The following is a 20,355-nucleotide window of genomic DNA, read 5'->3' on the forward strand; positions in this document are numbered from 1 at the left end:
AGAGGGAGAGGGAGAGGGAGAGGGAGAGGGAGAGGGAGGAGAAGAGGGAGAGGGAGGAGAAGAGGGAGAGGGAGAGAACCCCTGTCCTAAGGAACAGTAGTTGGTACAGTAGACTGGCAGTCCAGGCACAATTTGGTAGGCACCTTGAGACTGGACATGGGGTGCAGAGAAGCAGCACAAAAGCAAGACATGGCCCTGACTTACAACTGTGACCAGGGAAGGGGCTCTGGTTCCTCAACTCAGGTTAGTGAAGGTGGCAGGCAGGCTCATGCCTGAGCAAGGTTGTTGAAACCTATACCCATCTCCTTTATCTTCAAGACACTGATCTTGATCTGGAGAGGCCTGATCTTGAGAACTCTTCTTCTCTTCCAGACTGGAGCAGACACCTATGCCAAACATGTTTGGAGGCGGGCCATTGAAGAAGGCATTGGAGCTACTGGCAGATGAGGTATGGGGGAACCTTGCATGCTCCAGGCCAGCTATGGAGGAAGAGCAGAAAGAGGGTAGAGAAGAAGCTGTAGAGTAATGAATGGCCACTGTGTCAGTCAGGTCTCTGTCCCTCCTCCCCTCCTCCCAGCGAGCAGCTGAGCCAAGAAGGGGCTTGTTGTCTGAAGCTCATGGGACATAGCTGAGGCCCTACAGCCTAACATACCCAAGTCCCTTGAGAGCTAACTCCACCTCATCCTTGAGGATGCTGAATAGTTCTAAATAGTCAGATATACCAGGTGGGAACATGCCTCACTCCGGCTTCATGCAGACTGAACCAGCTGACCTCAGTGGGGACTTGAGCTCTGAGGGCCATGAAGTAGGCCTGAAGTAGAGACTCAGGTTTGACAGCAGCGTCCCCGCTCTGCTGACCCCTTCCTCCTGCTAATCTTCTTCCTTCCCTTTCAGTTTTCCTTCCCTACCAATATAGTCCTGAAAAACCTGTGGCTATTTCGTCCCATTGTGAGCAGGTAATATACTACATTTACTCCTCTCCGTCTCTCACCTCAAATACCTGCTCCCAAGCCCGTTTCTTGGCTTACCTGGCCTGACTAGTCACCCCTCACCCACAGATACTTCGTATAATTAGTGTATAACTCACGTCTCTCTCAAGGTTTAGGAAAGACAGTGAAATCCCATGCTTTCCTTTCTCTGCACTGCATTTTTTTTTCCTTTCCTCCTGATGTCTAACCATAGCCTTTTTGGTTCAGGCTAATGGAGAGGAAACCTGTAACAAATGCGATGGTCAGAACTACTGCAGCCCTCACCATGTTCAATGCAGGAGTCAAGGTAAGGTGATTCGGTCCCTCCAGCCACACCTGCACCACCATCCCTTGACTTTCTCTGTGGCCTTTCCCTTCCTGCCATGGCCACAGTATGAGTAATAGGAAGGGCCAGTGTTGTCCCCTGCCACTCTTCCTTGCTATCAGTTGGATAAGCCTCAAGAGCAAAGGCTCCAGCAAAGGTCCACAGGCCATTGAGAGTCCTGGTCAGGTCGATCTATGTATGTGTAGAGAGAGTTGGGGGTTGAGTCTCCAAATCCATCCCCTGACGACAACTCCACTTGTTTTATATTCCCTAGCACTTCGGTCATATACACTAGAACTTTTTTTTTTTTTTTTGGTTTTTCGAGACAGGGTTTCTCTGTGTAGCCCTGGCTGTCCTGGAACTCACTCTGTAGACCAGGCTGGCCTCGATCTCAGAAATCCGCCTGCCTCTGCCTCCCAAGTGCTGGGATTAAAGGCGTGCGCCACCACCACCCGGCTACACTAAAACTTTCAAACCTTCTTTACCATTAAAAATCTCTATTTTTTTTTTCATTCGATTGGTTTTTTGGTAGTGCTAGAGACCAAGCCTATGGCCTTGTACCTCGTGAGAGCTCTACCTCAGAGTGAGATCACCAGCCAAGTAGAATCTTTTCTTGTTTATAAAGATTTATCCACCAAATTAATTCAGTGGATGATTAATGTCTGTTCCCCTGGCATATGTTCAAAGAGTTGTTCACTTGTCACTTACAAAATCGATGATGTGATATCTTCTCCCAAAATCTGTCTCAGTAAATATAATTTCTTTTTTTCTTTTTTTCTTTTTTCTTTCTTTTTTTTTTTTTTTGGTTTTTCAAGACAGGGTTTCTCTGTGTAGTCCTGGCTGTCCTGGAGCTCACTCAGTAGACCAGGCTGGCCTCGAACTCAGAAATCCACCTGCCTCTGCCTCCCAAGTGCTAGGATTAAAGGCATGCGCCACCACTGCCCGGCATAAATATAATTTCTATATGAGTCTTACTTCCTGGAATTAAGAATCACTAACCTGATAAGCTTTGATTCTATAAAGGCAGCACTTCGTTTTCACTAAGTTGGCTCATTTGTAGTTGCACTGTTTAGTAACGAGTATCTCTTGTTAATGGACCAAGCCTGTCCAATGTAGGCATTGGGCTTTGAAGAGACTTAGACCCACTCATGCCATCAGTGTCACCAGCACAGCTCCAGGGGCCATCATTTTCCATATGATGGAGTACCATATGATCTGGAAAAAGTATACTAACCTGGAACCCAAGTCTGATTTGAGTTTGAAGTTTTGTTTTGTTTTGTTTTGTATAGTGTTTCACTGTGTAGCCCTTGCTAGCCTACAATTTACTATATAGATCAGGTTGGCCTAAAACCCACACATCCCAGCCCACCTCAGCTTCCTGGAAATAAAGGTGTGTGCCACCACTCCCAGTCCCAAGCTTGATACAAGTGAATGATGCCTCCAAGTTTACTTCTGGCATAACAAGCCTGACCCAACCTAGACTATCTTCACCAGCTGCTGCTCCAGATAGTCATATATTTCCAGCTATATACTAATATATTAGTCCTGTGCGATTGCATTTGATCTATAGTTTTCTCTCCATGGGGTTTGCAGAGTATTCCATTTAATTCTACGAGGACTATACAAGTAGCATTGTCCCAACTGTCAGCTGGGAAAGCAGAGGTGCAGTGAGGTAGCAGATACTCAAAAGTCACACTGCCAGTTCCTAAAAAGCCCAGCATATTCCTGTACCCGGTGCTGTTTGTTTGTTTGTTTGTTTGTTTGTTTGTTTGTTTGTTTTTAGCAGTCCACAGAAAGATAAAGGAAATCTCTCTCAAGACAGAGGAAATGGCCCTGTAGCCTGTCTTCTCCAACTAGTCTTAGGTTCAGACAAAAAAAATAAAAATAAAAATGGCAGATTTTGTAACCAGACATGTAAAACAATCAGCACTACTTTCCCTTCGGGAATTAAACACAACATAAGATGGTAGAGGTCCTTGAGACTCTGGGTCTTCTGCCATAAATTAGCACTAATGTTAACACAAATGGCCAGGATGTCCTGGGAACACGCACACAGAAGCCTCCCAGTGGCATGGAGTTGTCTGGGCAGTCGCAGGGAGAGCCCTCCTGCTCTGAACAGCTCTGTGATCACTCCAGGGCCATTAAGTACAAAGATCTCACCTAAAGCAGAGACCCTAAAAGTGAACACAACACTGGTGAAGGGTTGGGAGAAGACAAGGCAGACTTTAGATTAAACCAGAGCAGCCGCCTCTGCTCCTCCTGGTGGTAGTTGGTGTTTCCTGGGCAGGGGCCAGCTATGGAAGATGTTCAGGTGAGATAACATGGTTCTCTGTCCAGGTGAATGTTATCCCTCCATTGGCTCAGGCTACAATCAACTTCCGAATTCACCCTTCGCAGACAGTACATGAGGTATGTACTTATGCTCCAAAGAGCAAGTCCAGCATCAAGTAGGACCCTCAATACCTAAGGGTTGGTTTTGGTTTTTGGTTTTGGTTTGAAAAGTTCCTATGCAACAGCTACATAGGATGGAAGACATCTGGTTTGGGAAACAGATACAAATGAATGATAGTGATAGTAGTAAATCTTTCTAGTGGCTTGTGGGATTGAGTGTGCTTAGTACCATCCTTAGGTAGACAGATGTGTGCACTCACACCACCCAGTAAGGTAGGAACTATACTGTTCTCGGCTAAGGAAAACTGGAACGCAGTGCAACTGAGAGGCTAAGCAGCGCGCCTATGAATACGTATCCAATAATCCAGCTCCAAGGGCTGCTTCCTTCTGCAACTCTTTCCTGCTGCTGTAATAATCAGGGGTGAACAGACTCCCACAGGACCACTGCCAAGCCACCTAGAAGGTCACACAGTCTTTTCTTATTAATAGAAATTCGAGCTGGTGTTAAAGGACCATTAAGATGTTGCTAAGAATAAGATGTTAAAGCCAAAGAGTAGGGTAAATGAGAAAGTAAGTGGAGTCTGAGACCAGCCTGGGCCTCAAAAACAACAACACATATGAGCAATACTAAATGAAATCAGCAGGGTGTGTGTGTGTGTGTGTGTGTGTGTCTGTGTGTGTGTGTGCGTGTGTGTAAAACAATAATAATAAAGGAATAAGAGGCCATGAAATTTCGAAAGAATGTGGGGAGATGGGAGGAATTAGAGAGTGGAATGATATAAATACAGTACTCATGAAATTCTCAACAACAAAACCAAGTAGCTCAATGAGCAGCAGGAGCTGGGGAAATGGCTCAGTAGGAAGTGCTTGCCGTGTAAGCATGGGGACCTAAGTTTGAATTCTGCACCCACAGAAAAGCCAGCCAAGCAGTGTACCTCTATAACCCAGCATTTGGGGAGCAGAGATAGGAGGACCCTTGGAGCTTGCTGGTTCCACCGGTCAATCGAGCTGTGTTGGTGAGCTCTCAGACCAGAATGAGATGACACATGCATTTAGCCTAAGTGCTTGGGAGACAAAGGCAGGTAAAACTCTGAGTTCAAGGCCAGCCTAGTGTATATAGCAAGTTCTAAGCCAGCTGTCTTAGTGTTCTGTTGCTGTGAAGAGACACTATGCCATAGCAACTTTTATAAAAGAAAGCCCTTGATTGGCGCTTACTTACAGTTCAGAGGTTTAGTCCATTATTATCATAGCAGGAAGCATGACAGCGTGCAGGCAGACTTAGTGCTAGAGAAGGAGCTGAGAGTTCTACATCTGGATCCACAGTCACCGGGAAGAGAGAGACACTGGGCCTGCCTTGGGCTTTTGAAACCTCAAAGCCCATCCCCAATGACATACTTCTAATCCTCCTAAGTAGTGACACTCCCTGATAACCAAGCATTCAAATATATGAACCTATGGGGGCTGTTCTTATTCAAACCACCACACATGACAAGACTGCACAGTGAGATCTTGTGTCAAAAATAAAATGAAAAGGCAGAGAACAGGGCTGGAGAGATGGCTCAGTGGTTAAGAGCACTGACTGCTCTTCCAGAGGTCCTGAGTTCAAATCCCAGCAACCACATGATGGCTCACAACCATCTGTAATGCGATTCGATGCCCTCTTCTGGTGTGTCTGAAGACAGCTACAGAGTACTCATATACATAAAATAAATAAATCTTTAAAAAAAATAAAAAACAAGAAAAACAAAACCAAACAAAACACCAATGCACATAAAATAAACATGAATAAAATCTTAAAAAAAAAAAAAGAAAAAGAAAAGGCAGAGAACAATAAAGACACCCAACATCATCAACCTCTGATCTGTACACTACACATGCATGCACTCGAGCGTACGCATATGTGCACATGCACACACATACACACACCACTCAAAATGATAATAAGAACAAAATGAAAAAAGGGTGCAAGCCAACACCTGGCAGATGACTAATACAATACATTCTAGAATACAGTAGGAACTCTGATCCATATCCTCAAGGGTCAGATACACCTAGATTTCTACTAGATGGTTTTTAAGAGTATTTCTTCCCATTTAAGATTCATCTTTCGAGGGAGGTGCACTCCTCAGACTTGGAGTTGAGGAGCAGCCTGCCCGGCCCTGGGGAAGGGAACTGAGCTCAGTGTGAATGCTGGATTCAGTTGCTTTCCATCAGGTGCCAACCTTGTCCCCTCCCTGGAGGTTCATCAGGAAGTCACTGGATTTCCTCAGCTGAGCTTTCCACCAGTTTTTTTTTTTCCATCCCATTTTAACTCAATCCTTTTCCAAAGGCTGTTTTCCACCTGCTAGAGCTTTCATCTCCCTAGTCCTCATACTTTCCCCTCCTATCCACAGAGGCCTTCCCTCCTGGTCTGTCTGATGACACTTCTGGAATCCCCTGGACTCATCCTGGCCACCTGCCCCAGTGAGAGATGGAAAGTCTCCATCCTTTAGATAGCTCAGAGGACCCATTTGTCCTGGTCACTTCTCTCTCTTGTCCAGGGCCACATGCTCAGAGCGTCATGCTGGATCCACATATGTCGGCTCCACAATTCTCTTCTTACATCTACTCTTGCCCACAATCCAGACAGAAGTGGGTAACTAGGGCCACACACATGCTAGGTGAGGACCCTTCCATTATATCCCCAGCCTCTCCCCACATTTTTGGTTTTTCGAGACAAAGTTTCTCTGTGTAGCCCTGGCTGTCCTGGAACTCACTCTGTAGACCAGGCTGACCTCGAACTCAGAAATCCGCCTGCCTCTGCCTCCCAAATGCTGGGATTAAAGGCATGTGCCACCACTGTCCAGCTGCCTCTCCCCACTTTTCCCACCTTGTTATTTCGAAACAGGGCCTTGCTAAGTTGCCCAAGCTGGCCTTGAACTTTTCATCCTCCTATCTTAGCCTCCAAAGTAGATAGAATTACAGGCCTGCACCCCTGGACCCTGCTAGGCATTCTTCTAAGTACTTGGGATAGTTGTGAGCAAGAAAGACAAAATTCCTGTTCTAATGGTACCTGTGGTCCAGGTCCAGTGAGAAGAGACAGCAGCAAGCAAGTAATCAAATGAGTGAACAGGTAACATAAGTGGTTAGTGTAAGGTAACCAGCTGCTGTGTCACCAAGTGATTGTGCAGTGACTGAAGGGACATAAGCAGAGTTAAATGCCATGGCAGTGGCGTGTTAGCTTGGGCACATTGGCCTGTTTTCCCCCACAGCCCCCCATGAATTGATTTATTTATTCACTTTACATCCTGATCAAGACAAGGTCTCACCATGTAGCCCCCACTGGCCTGGAACTCACAGGTCCTCCAGCCTCTGTTGGAATTAAAGGCATGCTCAACCACACCCAGCCAGGATCCGCCTTTATCCCTGCCCTCAGGAAGCTGAAACAAGATGGTAAATTAGAGGCCGATCTGAGCTATAATAACTGTCTGTTTGTAGTAGACACAACCCCTTCAACAATAATAAGAGGCACAGTAATGGGACTAGAGGAGGGACTATCAGTGGGAGAGAGATCTCCAAGGTTGTTCTTCGCTTCTCAGTCTACAGTCCTGGCACATTCCCACAGTCTGTGGTGGCCTCCTTTATGTGTAGAGTTATGTTCCTATCTTACAAGTGTTGTTAGTTGAAGGTAAGAACATTGGCTATTTAAGATGTGGTCAGGTCTTTATGGTTGTAAGTCCACCTTCCATCTAGCTATATAGGCTACTTACTGGAAAACTCGTGACAGGCAGTCATCACAATATGCCATTCCATTGTTTAGCAACCCAATTATGACTACCTTTTTTGTTATGAATTTGAGGAATGGCTTCTTGTAACACCTAACCCCATTCCTTTCCCTCATACTGTATCGAGCAGGACGTAAACATGGAGAAGAATCTCAGCTCTTGGTAACAGTTGAGCAAGCAAAGGCACAGAGAGTCTGGACCTTGCCCAAAGTCACACCACTGAGAGTAATTATCCAAAGCACAACATTTTTGCCATGCCTCTGTTTTTCTCCCCCACCCTTTTCCACACTAGGAATATCTCTTGCCTCTTCTCTACCAGTTCTGTATCCTCTCTTCAGATTCAATACCAGACTGTGCACCTAAGATGAACTCTTTCCTGATCTTTGCCTCCTGTTCTGGTTGTGCTCTGGATGCAGTTGTGTATCTGGTTGACACCAAGCCCCGCACTCCTAACTGTATACAACGGGCAAGGCACTTAGTGACACAACACCTGTTATTTATTATTTTTGCTGGTTCTTGTCTTTTACAGCTTAAATATCCTACATTTATTACTTTTTACTTGCTCAATATTGTAAATAAGGGAATGGGGTTGACACAGCCCCTGCTTTTGAATCTTACTAAAGGGAACGAATCTCTGTATCTTCTTCAGTTTCTAGATGTAGAAACCTCTGGAGTAGCCTGAAGCAAGAAAAGCAGGCACAGCCCCTATTAACTGCATAGGGGATGACTTAGGAGCTTTTTCCTGGGTTAAAAATAAGTGTGAAGAGTATGTGTGAAGAGTAGGGAGGGGGCGGTTTAAGGTACTGGGACTTGAATCTAGGACTTTGACCATGCTATACAAGCATTCTGTCATTCAGCCATACCCACAGTGAGTTCAATATTAGGAGCATTGAGGATACTAGTGTTGGGGTGAAATTGATTTGAATGAAAATGAGTTCTTATAACCCTCCCCCACTCCCCAAAGGACATTTGCTTTGATTCACATGGGGTTCTGAGTTAGATGTGGGAACCTTCACTGCTCTCTCCAGACACAGCCTCTACCACACTTCTAGGGAGCCATTGGCCTAAAATGAGCACTCCAAATAATGCCCCCATGTGGGGGATCTCCAGCTGTGAGGCTCCAGTTTTGAGGCACAGAGAGAAGCAGCTTCAAACCAACCACTGATCACATGGTTGATAGTGAGCTTTTTATTGGGTGTCTGACTGGATTGGGGACCATTGTAAAGCCTCCTGGTCCATGTAACCCGAGCCTCGGGACTGGTCTGTACTCTCCTGGGATCAAGGACTTTACTGGATTCCCCCTAGTCATCTCAGGCTCTGTTTTCTGGAAGTTTCCTCATGGTCTCTCTCAAGAAAAAAAGGCCAAAGGAAAAAAACTTCAACTCTAACTCCACACTGATTGTGGGTGTGTGCTTTCTGGCTCAGTGTATTTAATTAAAACTAGGCTGCAGCTCAAGAGAGGGGGAAAAACTATGTGGTGTGGCTCTGTGGTGACCCCTCTCAAGACTCTCATGTTGGAACAGGATCACCCTTGAAATGGCTGCGATTCCCATCCTGCCATCTCTTACATTTGACCTAAAGGTCATGACTCGCAACCCCAGGGAAAGAACAATTTCCAGATTATCCAATTTCCGGTCTGACTCATAGCTGTAAGACAATCCCCTGAAACACGAATTCTGCACTGCTTTCTAGGAAGTGCCTTACATCACCCACAGGCAGGCAGTAAAGGTTGAGATCCTACTGTAACAAAAAACTAGCCAGCATTTTCTCTAAGATCCAAATTTGGTGCTTAGATGGCAGATCAATGAGAACCCAAACCCTCTTTGTTCTTATACTGAAGGTCCTAGAACTTGTCAAGAACATTGTGGCTGATGACCGAGTCCAGTTGCGTGTGTTGAGATCCTTTGAGCCGCTGCCCGTCAGCCCTTCTGATGACCAGGCCATGGGCTACCAGCTGCTTCAACAGACCATACAATCTGTCTTCCCGGAAGTCAATCTCGTTGTCCCCGGTAATGACTTCATCAGCTGTGACTGGTGGGTGGTGATGGTAGCAGAGACTGCTTCCTATCTGATGCCCCTTCCCCTACCCCCAACACAGCCATTCATCCTGGAAACAGATGGCTGCTTCTGTCCCTGGAACTGTGTTTTCCCCTTAGGGTGGAAGTGAGACCGCAAACAGGAAAGGAACAAAAACAATAAATTAGGTCAGTTGAATGTGGGTACTTGCTTAACCTAGGCTAGCAGAGATCTATACCTCTCCTGCAGGAGTTCTCTCACAGCCATCCTAGAATAACAAACAGCTCAGCAGATGGACGAATGTTAGCCCAGAAAAGCCTCTGAGCCCATGGCATTCATATCAACCCTGCTTCAGTCTAATGCCTGCAGGTCCCTGTGCACTTTCCCTGTCTTCTAGCATACTGTCCAAATCTGGCAGTGGTTCTCCTAGGGAACTTCATAAAATTTAGAACACCTACTGTGAGATCCAAAGTCCAGAGATGTTCACAGAAAACTACAAGTAAACCTACATAGAAGGAATTGGACACAGGATTTCACATTTGCTCATGTCCACAAATCAGGGTCAGAGATTTGGAAATCAGTCAGTCATCACTGTGCCAAAGAATCCTCTGGGAGTACCTTTCCAAAAGGCTGATCCTGGTCAGACCCTGGATCTCACAGTCTACTTCCTCCTGTCTCAGCCTCAAAGGCTCCCTTCACCCCTTCCATGCCACCGGTCATAACCCCATGAGCAGGATCAGGCTACACTAGGGGCAGAGGACATCAACAGGAAGAAATCCGCAAAGCACAGAATTAGACCCGGGTACCCATATGATATTAGAAGAGAGAAATAGAACAAAGCACAAAATACCATCTTGAATCATCTCACGAACTTGGCGATGATTCTGGGAATGCCTTTTCCCAAAGGTCATGCCTATCCAAGGCAAATCCCAGCCCAGTTAGCTGACCTATCCACCTTTGGGATAGTAAGAGACTAGGAGGTGTTTCCTATGATTTTCCCACCCGAGCTTTGCCTTCAGCATACAGTCATCTCTCAGAAGATGAGACCAGCAGAGTGTTCTGCTCCATGAGTCAGGATCCTGTTTTATCTTAGTAAAAGGGCCCTCTCTTCTTCTGTCTTAAGTGACATGTAATAAAGGCCAAGCGATCTCTCTAGATTTCTCATACAGCAAACAGCCTTGTCTGTGAGGAGAAGATGAAAGCCCTGACCTCCCTGGAGATCATTAGATGAGAATAACTTAGCTGTGGACCACTCAGAGCTATCTCACAGGGCTTCCAGGGGATTCCATGTTCTGGGTTAAAGTTCAAGCTTTTGTAAGGATTTGAAAATGGACAGCTTAGAAAATAAATTTTCTAGGTGCCAGGCAGTGGTAGTGCACGCCTTTAATCCCAGCACTCAGGAGGCAGAGGCAGGAGGATGTCTAAATTCAAGGCTAGCATGGTCTACAGAGGGAGTTCCAGGACAGAGAAACCCTGTCTCAAAAAAAAAAAAAAAAAAGAGTTCTAGGCAGATGCTCTTAAGAAGTCTCAGGATGGCTCCTGTGGCCCAAGGTCCTGATCAGCTCCCAGTCAGTCATCCAGTTCCCCTTGCTTTGTTGGCTATGATGCTCACATAAAGTCCATTTTTTTCTTCCTCTTCCCTTTCTAGGTATCTGTATTGCCAATACGGACACCCGACACTATACCAAAATAACCAATGGCATGTACCGGTTCAACCCTGTTCCCCTACAGCCTCAGGACTTCAGTAGGTAAGTGAAACATGGTTACACAGCAAAGCAGAGAGAAGGTATATCTGATCTGTCCCTTCCTGTTTCCGTGACTTACGGAATAAAGGAAAGCCAAATTTTGACAAATTAGAGAGATTATAGAAACCAGTTTGGCATCATTGTTCCAGGAATTGTGGGGATAACCCCCTCCCCCATGCCCACTCCTCTTTTAAAAGGTGGAGATCAAACAACTGATAAGAGCTTGTTGAAAATAAGATCTTTAGGTAAAGCTGGGTGTAGTGGCCTATAATCCTAGCACTTAAGAGACTGAGATACAGGGGTGGCCACTTAAAAAGATATTTATTTATTCTTATTTTATATGTGAGTGTTTTGCTTGCATGTCTATCTGTACACCATTTTCATACATTGTCTTTGGAGGCCAGAAGAGGGCACCTGAGAACAGATGATTGTGAGACAACCAGGATTCAAACCCAGATCTTTTTGGAAGAGCAGACAGTGCTCTTAACTGCTGAGCCATCTCTCCAGCCCCATGGATTGTCAATTTAAATCCAGCCTGAGCTATGTAGCAAAACTGTCTTAGTCAGGGTTTCTATTCCTGCACAAAACATCACGACCAAGAAGCAAGCTGGGGAGGAAAGCTTACACTTCCACATTGCTGTTCATCACCAAAGGAAGTCAGGTCTGGAACTCAAACAGGTCAGGAAGCAGGAAGCACAGAGGCTGTAGAGGGATGCTACTTACTGGCTTGCTTCCCCTGGCTTGTTCAGCTTGCTTTCTTATAGAACCCCAGACTACCAGCCTAGGGATGGTACCACCCACCATGTGCACCCCCACCCTTGATCACTAATTGAGAAAATGCCTTACAGCTGGATCTCATGGAGCCATTTCCTTAAGGGAGGCTCTTTTCTCTATAATAACTCCAGCTTGTGTCAAGTTGACACAAAACCAGCCAATACAAAAACCACGTCTAGAAAGGGAGGGAGGAGACTTTATGTCATATTTCTCACTTTGGGAGAATGCTCACCCCTGGATCTCACTTTCTTCACCTATAAAATAAGGAGTCCCACCCACATTCTTTAATAAACAAACACATATTGTGTTCAAATGTGGGCACGTCATTTGCCTTCTCAGAAGGAACACTATGTAAATCCAAAATGTGAGCACCAATTTTAACTGCCATGTGTGAGTGTTTTGTGGTTTCTTCGAAAATTTTGACCCTTGAAATTTGGGAATGATAATTTCCGTTTAGCCTTCTGCAATCTATCACAACACACCAGATTTCTTCGCCACACCACAGGTCACTTGAAACAGAGGGAAAGTACTTGAATGTGTTCTTAAGAAGAGCACTCAACAAGCAAGTTACTGGTGGCCCATGCCTTTAATCCCAGTGCAAGGGAGGCAGAGGCAGGAGGATCTCTGTGACTTCAAAGCCAGCCTGGTTTACATAGCAATCTCCCAAAGAACCAGGACTACATAGAGAGGCCCTGTCTCAAAAACCAAACAGCATAGTATTTATAATTTAGGGTTTGTTTGTTAAAATTGAGGCTGACTTTTTTGTTTCCTATCATCTTTGTACTTTGTAGGTGAACATGAGATCTGATAGCAGGGTTTCTGGATAAAGTAGAGAGACTTGAGAGGTGTCCTGAAATGTTGCCTTTCTGCCTTCCCTTACCCCTGATGAGCAGAACTTTAGAGAAAACTCTAGCAGGAAACACTATCCTAAGAAAAAAATTAGGAAGATAATTCTCCCAGAGGAGAAACAGACCTCAGAACAGATGAGTGGATACATCCCAGATTAGGCGTTCTTCCCCCACTGTTCCCGTACATGAGCACAGGTCCTTGAGGAATAACCGCTAGTCACATGTAAGCTGACAGTGACTTTTTTCACCTTGCTCCCATGGAAGGCCAAAGATCTATTGGGGGGGGGAGGAGAATAGGGAGGCGGGGAGGGTGCTCTGTGACAACTCTTGTGCTGTCACATTTGACATTATCTCCTCCCCTGAAATGCTTCTTCCCTCAGTATCCATGGACTCAATGAGAAAATTTCCATTCAGAACTACCAGAACCAGGTGAAGTTCATCTTTGAGTTTATCCAAAATGCGGACACCTATAGCAAGCCAATTCCTCATCTGCATGAACTATGAGGCAAGGATCCAGCTGGGTGAGGGGTGCCCAGCGCTGGGCCAGGACTAACCTAAGGGAAGAGAGAACTGGTATTAATGAAAGGTTTGGTGGGAACCATCCTGTAACTCAGAGTTCACCTGCCTAGCTCCCTCCTCCACTCACCAGGGAATGAGGTCTCAGGAGGAAAGGAAGATCAACAGAATCTGGCCCGTTGTCCTCCTCACATGTGCGTTCTGAGTGGCATCTACTGCCTGTCCTGCCCGTTGGCCTGTCTCATGCTGGAAATTAACTGTTCTACTTTACCTGCCTATCTTAACAAGTACAGATTTTGGGAAAACATCAAGCAGGTTTTAATCCAGATAGAGTATTGACTTCAGGTACTTGAGCTGGACTGTCTTCTAGAATTTCCTTTCTCCCGTCTGACTTGTGAGCTGCCCCTTGGCCTCTCTCTTCCTGCCTCTGCTTCCGTTCTCCAATCTCCAGTTCATTTCACATCTGGAGTTAAGCCCCCGGTGATCACAGTCAAATAAAGGGGTCTGTCTGTGTAGTGAACATCAGCTGGTCTCTGACAGGTGAGCTTGAGGTGGAGACTTTGAGAGAATCCCAGAACTCAACTCCTGGTTCCAGAGGCTTGGGCTGTTGGGATTTTGTTCCCCTTCCCTGCCCTGTTCCTGCCACCTGCTGTTGTGACCCCACCCCAGGAAGCACTAATCTACGAAAGCATTTCCCTGGCACAGTGTATGGGCTGAGCTCCCAAGAGAGGAACACTCAAGATCCAGCTTCTCAGTGACGCCCAGAACCAGCAGCACCCTGGCCCTGGCATGTCCCATTTCAGAATGATCAAGGGGAAGTGGAGGGCAAGGAAAGGGGTGGCTAGAGGGTTCTTCCCTGGGCAAGAGAAGCAAGGAGAGGTAGCATTAGAGTATAGCAGAACTCTTGTCTTCTTGCTGGACTTCAACCCTAGGCATCTTTGAATGTGCCCAGTAGCTGCCAGGTGGGGGGCATTGGAAAGCAGCATTTCTTGGCTCAAGGCCAGCATCTCTGCTTTGTGGATCACAAGGGAGTGAAGGTCACAAAGGGAGACACAGAAATGGAGCTTGGAAGGCTCCCTCTTTTCCCTTCTCCAGACTAGGACCTTCTGTGTCTCCCAGGGGTTTGAGGGCTCTAGGTTTGCTTGCCACCCCTCCTCCTCAGAAATAAATCCCCATTCTCCCTGGCTGCTAAGTCCTTACCTTCCTCCCAGGAAGTGAACTGTTCTTTGAAGCTCTGGCTTAATTGTTAGCATTAGAAACAGTGTGGGGACTATTCAGCTTTTTAGCTACTCCTGCTAAGATTCACATTCCTTCCCTCACTCTCCCTCTTGGGCCAATTTAGTACTTACTCAGCCTTTGTTGGAGGCCAAGCTTAAGAACAACAATAATCCTTCACTTTTGTGCAGAGCCCTATGAGATGGTCTTACAGATGCCTGATCTCAGCCCTGTGAGCACACTATCATCACTCCTTCCTTCAGAGACTGGCTCCATTCTGAGTGGGTTACACAGCTAGCTGGAAACACTTGTTCAAACCCTCATTACCTTGCTCTCAGACTCACCAGTATTCTCTGATTCTGCATCACCTACTCCCCACTGATTTATTATTGAATTCCCATAACTATTGTGGCATGAGTGTATACCCCCACATTTGTTATGTTGTAAACTTAATCATATGAGGAAAGTATTCACAGGGAGGGAACATAGCCAACTGGAGCTCGCCTTTGTAGAATTATTAGGACTAGACAAGGCCGCGTGGCTGAGCTCCATCCTTGACTTATTAATGGCTTTTTAAGAAGAGTGTTTGAGAGAATAGACACATTTAATCTGACTTGGACAAGGCACCATGAATACATGTGTCAAAATATCACAGTACTCCACTAAGTTGGGGGAAAAAAAGAGCAGAAGGTAGACAGGTTCATACATGTATTCCCTGTGTCTTGCCATGTGAAGTCCTATGCCATCTCTTGCACAAGGAGACCTCTATCCATCAGAGGGCAAACCAGTGTTCCCCCACATAATTTTAATACTCCAGAGCTGTGAGCCAAAATAAACCTCCTTTCTAACTCAACCTGCTTCATGGTATTGTGTTGTTGGAAACAGAAAACAGAGTAACACAACTTGGATGCACTATTGCTCCTTTTTATGAAAATGAAGTCCCAGGTTTAAAAATTCCAAGGCTGTGCAAAGCCATGTAGGTGTTAAGGACAGGATCTATCTGAATTCAAAGGCTGTGCTACTAGTTCTGAAGAGAAAACAGACTCCCAAAAGCCCAAGGTGACAGGATATTAAGGGACAGCTCTAGAACTAAAAGGAGGTCCCAATCCCCAAGACTTGCCTCCCCAGAAAACTGTGGGGTTTGGCTTATTCCTTGTGACCCCCCCCCCGGAAAAATGGAGACAACAAAGATTCCTCCCCATCTGGAGTCAGTTCCTTGCTCCAGCCATGTTTCCCAGGCTGACCTCTCCTTCTTCACACCTCTCCCTGTGTCTGCCAGCACATCTGCCAGGTCCCACTCTCCAGGTTCAGCTCTATTCCCCTGTCTTGATTACAATCACACCTCTAATGGGCACAGAGTGCCTGGAGGGAGAAGGAGCAGGGAACTTGTCCTCTTCCTTCTCACTTCATTTTCTAGCCTTAGAAAGGATAAGCTTTCTGAAACCCCCAATGGGAAGAAAGACCCTTGAGGAGTGTGATGGTGTGTATATGCTCAGCCCAGGGAGTAGCACTATTAGAAGATGTGGCCCTGTTGGAGTAGGTGTGTCACTGTGAGTGTGGGCTTTAGGGCCCTCATCCTAGCTGCCTGGAAGCTAGTCTTTTCCTAGCAGCCTTCCTATGAAGATATAGAACTCTCAGCTTCTCCTGCACTAGGCCTGCCCAGATGCTTGTTCCTGCCTTGATGATAATGGACTGAACCTCTGAACCTGTAAGCTAGCCCCAATTAATTGTTGTCCTTATAAGAGTTGCCTTGGTCATGGTGTCTGTTCACAGCAGTAAAACCCTAACTACAACAAGGGGGAAAGGTTCTCACTCCTGCCCTGAGAGAACATAACACTAGTCCAATGTCCTTGAAGGCTCCTAGAAAGGGTGGCTTAAAGCTTTAGGTACCATGGCTACAATTAGACTCTGCAGGGGATGGACAAAAAATCTGAGGCATTCCTCCAACTCGAACCCTACCCATCTACCAGTCGCCAAATTCACCTTGACAGAGAGACCCAGCAGAAAAATGTGACTGGACTATTTTGGCTACTTTATGAGTTCCTTTTCCTTTTCCCTTCTCCCCTTCTCTAACCCAATCCCTTCTAATCCCACAACACTAGGTAGAAGAGAAAGGTATCATTAGACTACTTTCTGCTGATTGGAGGTGTCAAGTTCCTTGGGGCAAGTTTGAGCTTGTCAGGATAGCTCCAAAAAGCAAATAGCAACCAGCAACCAACTGCAGGAGGAGCAGTCACTGCCGCACTCCTCTGGGGCGCTAGCGTTTTTTTTACCTGCAACTGGCAAAATCACACCCCTGTTAGAGCATGAGGCAAATCATAGTCTGCTGCTGTGGACATTCTAAAGCAGCCCCATATCCCACACCTGGAATTAAAACAAAACTATATTCCTATAACATTTATATTTTTTAAGGAACCAAAATTCTCACTACAGATGAACACCCATACCCATATTCCCTGACCCTGACAGACATAGCTCAAGCTTTCTCCATAGATCTCGCTTCATTCCTACCTACGTGAGAAGGAAGACAAATATTTGTAAGCAAAGATGATGGGGAAGCCGAGTGAGTAAAATTGGACCAAAATCCTTGACTGTGACTCTTGGTTGCTAAAATCATTCAATATTCTTTTTATTTTGGTTTTGGTTTTTGAGACATGGTCTCACATTGTAGCCCTGGCTGTCCTGGAACTCACTGTATAGTCCAGGCTGGCCTCCAACCCAGAGAGCCTCCTGCCTCTGCCTCCTACATTCTTGGATTAAAGGTGTACACCACCACCTCTAGCTTAGTATTCTCCTCTTCCAAAAAGAGCCGACTATTTCATCAAAAGTTTTGAAAATGTAAATAGCAGATGTGTAGCTGGGTCTACATGTGGGACTCCTAAAGTGGGAGCAGGGGCTGTCTCTGACTACGTTGATGCCTTTGGATCCCTATCCCCTCACTGGGCCGCCTTGTCTAGACTCAAGAGAAGAAGATGGGCCTAATCTTACTGCAACTTGATATGCCAAGGCTAACTGAAATCCAGTGAAGTTCTCCCCTTTTCTGAGGAGAAGGGAAGGAGGGATGGATGCTTAGAGAAAGTAGGTTAGAGGGAGGGACTAGGAAGAGAGGTGGGAGGGAAGCTGCTATCTGGATGTAAAGTAAATAAATAACTTAATTTTAAAAAAAAAGAATAGAAAGCAAATATTCAATACCATGCCACACAAGAAAAAGGATCATTGCCCCCTTTCTATCTAAGGAGATATGATAGTAGCACTCTCCGCCCCTGCACAATGCCTGTCTGGATGCTGCCATGTTCCCACCTTGATGATAATAGACTGAACCTCTGAACCTGTAAGCCAGCCCCAATTAAATGTTGTCCTTATAAGAGTTGCCTTGGCCGTAGTGTCTGTTCACAGCAATAAAAAGCTCACTGACAAGGAAGGCAACAAGCTTTCCTTTGTCTTAGCTAATCACTTGGACAATTCAGTTCTTCCTGTACCAAAGCCATGCCTGTCTGCAGTTCACAAGACCACAACCCACAGCCTTTAGGACAGTCACACATGGTTAACTTTTTCTGAAGACAGAGGGCATACTTGCTTTGGCAAGTACAAATGCCAAACTTGGAAATAAAGATTAGTGTCCCCCTATCCACCCTGCAAGGATGACATGAGAATTTGTAAGATGGTATATATTTTTTAAATTAATTTTCTTTATTTTATATGTATAGGTGTTTCATGTGTATGTATGCTGGTGCACCAAGTGTGTGTAGTCCCTGAAGAGGCCATAGGAGGGCACCAGATCCTGTGGAACTAGAGTTATACATGGTTGTGAATATAGGTGCTGGGAATCAAACTCTAGTCCTCTGGAAGAGTAGCCAGTGCTCTTAACCATGGAGTCCTCTCTCCATCCCCTCTCCCCCCATTTTTAATGTATACCTACTTCAAAACAATTACAAGATAGGCTAAAATATTAACTATTTTAATTTCAATTTAAATAAATACATAGAGCAAGAAAGAGAAATGTTTCCCTGGAGCTTAATCTCTCAGAAATGTATACTCGGGGTTACTAGTTGTTCCATCAACAAGGATATCAAATGTCAAGGAACAGAGTGTTAGACACATCATGGCTATTTATATATGGCTCATTCTAAAGCCAGAAGGCCAGGGCAGGTGATTCTGTAGCCCAAGTGTAAGCGAGAACTCCTTATTCTGTATGTGTGCATCTGTTCCAGCTGAGACTTCAGAATTGAATGTGACAGAGAACTAAGAGAGAACGCCAAGATGAGAGAGCATCTGGGCATGAGAGACTTTCAGAAAACAGAGCAGTGTCGGATCCAGCCTCATGCATCAGGGAGGAAAGAGAAGTCCAACAAAGACCCTTTCTTGGGTCTTGTCTTTTGTTCCTTCTACCTGAGCCTTGTCCAGGATTTACTATCTCCTGTATACTGGGATATATCAAGGCAATCGGTGCTGATAGACCTAGCCTGTGAAGTAAGCTGTGCAGTGTAACAAGTGGAAAACAGAGGTGGTGTAATGGAAAACGTTATGTAAATGTGAAAATTGTTAGTCATTAGGGAAATGCAAATTTTAACTACAGAGAGACCACTTTATATTCACCAGGTTGGCCATAATCAAAAAAGTGGAAAATAACTTTTGTTGGCAAGGATATAGAGAAGTTGGAAGCCTTGTGCACTCGCTGGTGGGAATGTGAAATGGCACAGCAGCTGTGGAGTCAGCTGTGGAAATGGTTGGTGTTTCCTCTGAAGTTAAACGGAGAATTACCGTATTACCCTGCAGTTCCACCTCAAAGTGTGTGGTCAAGAGAAATGAAAACAACAGGTGTTCAAACACCTTTTTGTTGACCCAAAAATGACATCACAGAACTTTTTAAATACAAAACCTTTTATGTATACAATTAAAAATAGATACATGTCTATGCTCAAAGACTTTGTAATGTAGATTGGAAGACATAATGAATGTACTAAAACGAGACGTTCATGGACCAGCAAGATGGCTTAATGAGTAAAAGGCACTTGCTGCCAAGCTTTACCACCAGAGTTCAATCCCCAGAACCTACAGAGTAGAAGAATGAGAGAATTAAATCCCACAGTCATCCTCTGGCCTTCATATACACAGTGTGGCTGGCACATGTACCCACTCTCTTATACACACACACACACACACACACACACACACACACACTAAATAAACTTTTTAAAAAATTCTTGGAACTGGAGGTATAGTGATAAAGTGCTTGCCTGGCATGCATGGATGGAGTCCTGGGTTCCATCCCCAGCAACTGAAAGAAGAGGAGGAGGAGAAGGGAGAGGAGCAGAAGGAAGAGGAGAAAGAAGAGGAGGAGGAGGGAGGAGAAAGAGGGAGGCAGGGGGAAGGAAGGAAGAAGAAATATATATGAGAGAAATCTTGAGCTGTTTAAGTAGCCATCTTATCTTGCATCTATACCCGTCACATGCACCAGGCACACACTTAATGCTGTCCTCTGCAAATGTCTCAGTCTTCCTTGCTTGTCCACCTGTCATTTCAATCTTTTCCTTTTAATCAGAATGATTTTTCTCCCCTGCTTTCAATGCTTCTAGGCAAGCACTTAGGAGCAAAAATGCTTGATGATGTGGAGATTCTGTGCTTAACTTTGAGACTACACCACGTGTTCACTAAAGCAGCCAAGACCATCTTACTTTCCCACCAGAAATGTACACTGACAGGTGCTGTTATTTTCTGGGTTTTGTTCCTCAGCTACCACATGTATGAAACAATGTAGCAGATGCAACATGTTATCTTGTGGTTTTGATTTGC

The 20,355-nt window shown here is 45.3% G+C and overlaps 1 protein-coding gene across 1 annotated transcript in view; it reads left to right on the plus strand.

Annotated features, from left to right (window-relative positions):
- Pm20d1 (peptidase M20 domain containing 1) overlaps positions 1-15,415 on the plus strand; it is a 22,075-nt gene extending 6,660 nt beyond the window's left edge. Inside the window, exons 7-14 of the mRNA XM_028764736.1 lie at positions 373-448; positions 895-956; positions 1,197-1,275; positions 3,631-3,702; positions 9,289-9,457; positions 11,113-11,212; positions 13,212-13,336; positions 13,481-15,415. Of these exons, the coding sequence (XP_028620569.1) occupies positions 373-448; positions 895-956; positions 1,197-1,275; positions 3,631-3,702; positions 9,289-9,457; positions 11,113-11,212; positions 13,212-13,335 (682 nt within the window). The 3' untranslated portion in view covers position 13,336; positions 13,481-15,415. The remainder of the gene's footprint in view (positions 1-372; positions 449-894; positions 957-1,196; positions 1,276-3,630; positions 3,703-9,288; positions 9,458-11,112; positions 11,213-13,211; positions 13,337-13,480) is intronic.
- The last annotated feature ends 4,940 nt before the right edge of the window (positions 15,416-20,355 follow it).

The sequence above is a fragment of the Grammomys surdaster genome, unplaced genomic scaffold, assembly GCF_004785775.1.
Source record: "Grammomys surdaster isolate TR1022 unplaced genomic scaffold, NIH_TR_1.0 145, whole genome shotgun sequence".
Taxonomy (NCBI): domain Eukaryota; kingdom Metazoa; phylum Chordata; class Mammalia; order Rodentia; family Muridae; genus Grammomys; species Grammomys surdaster.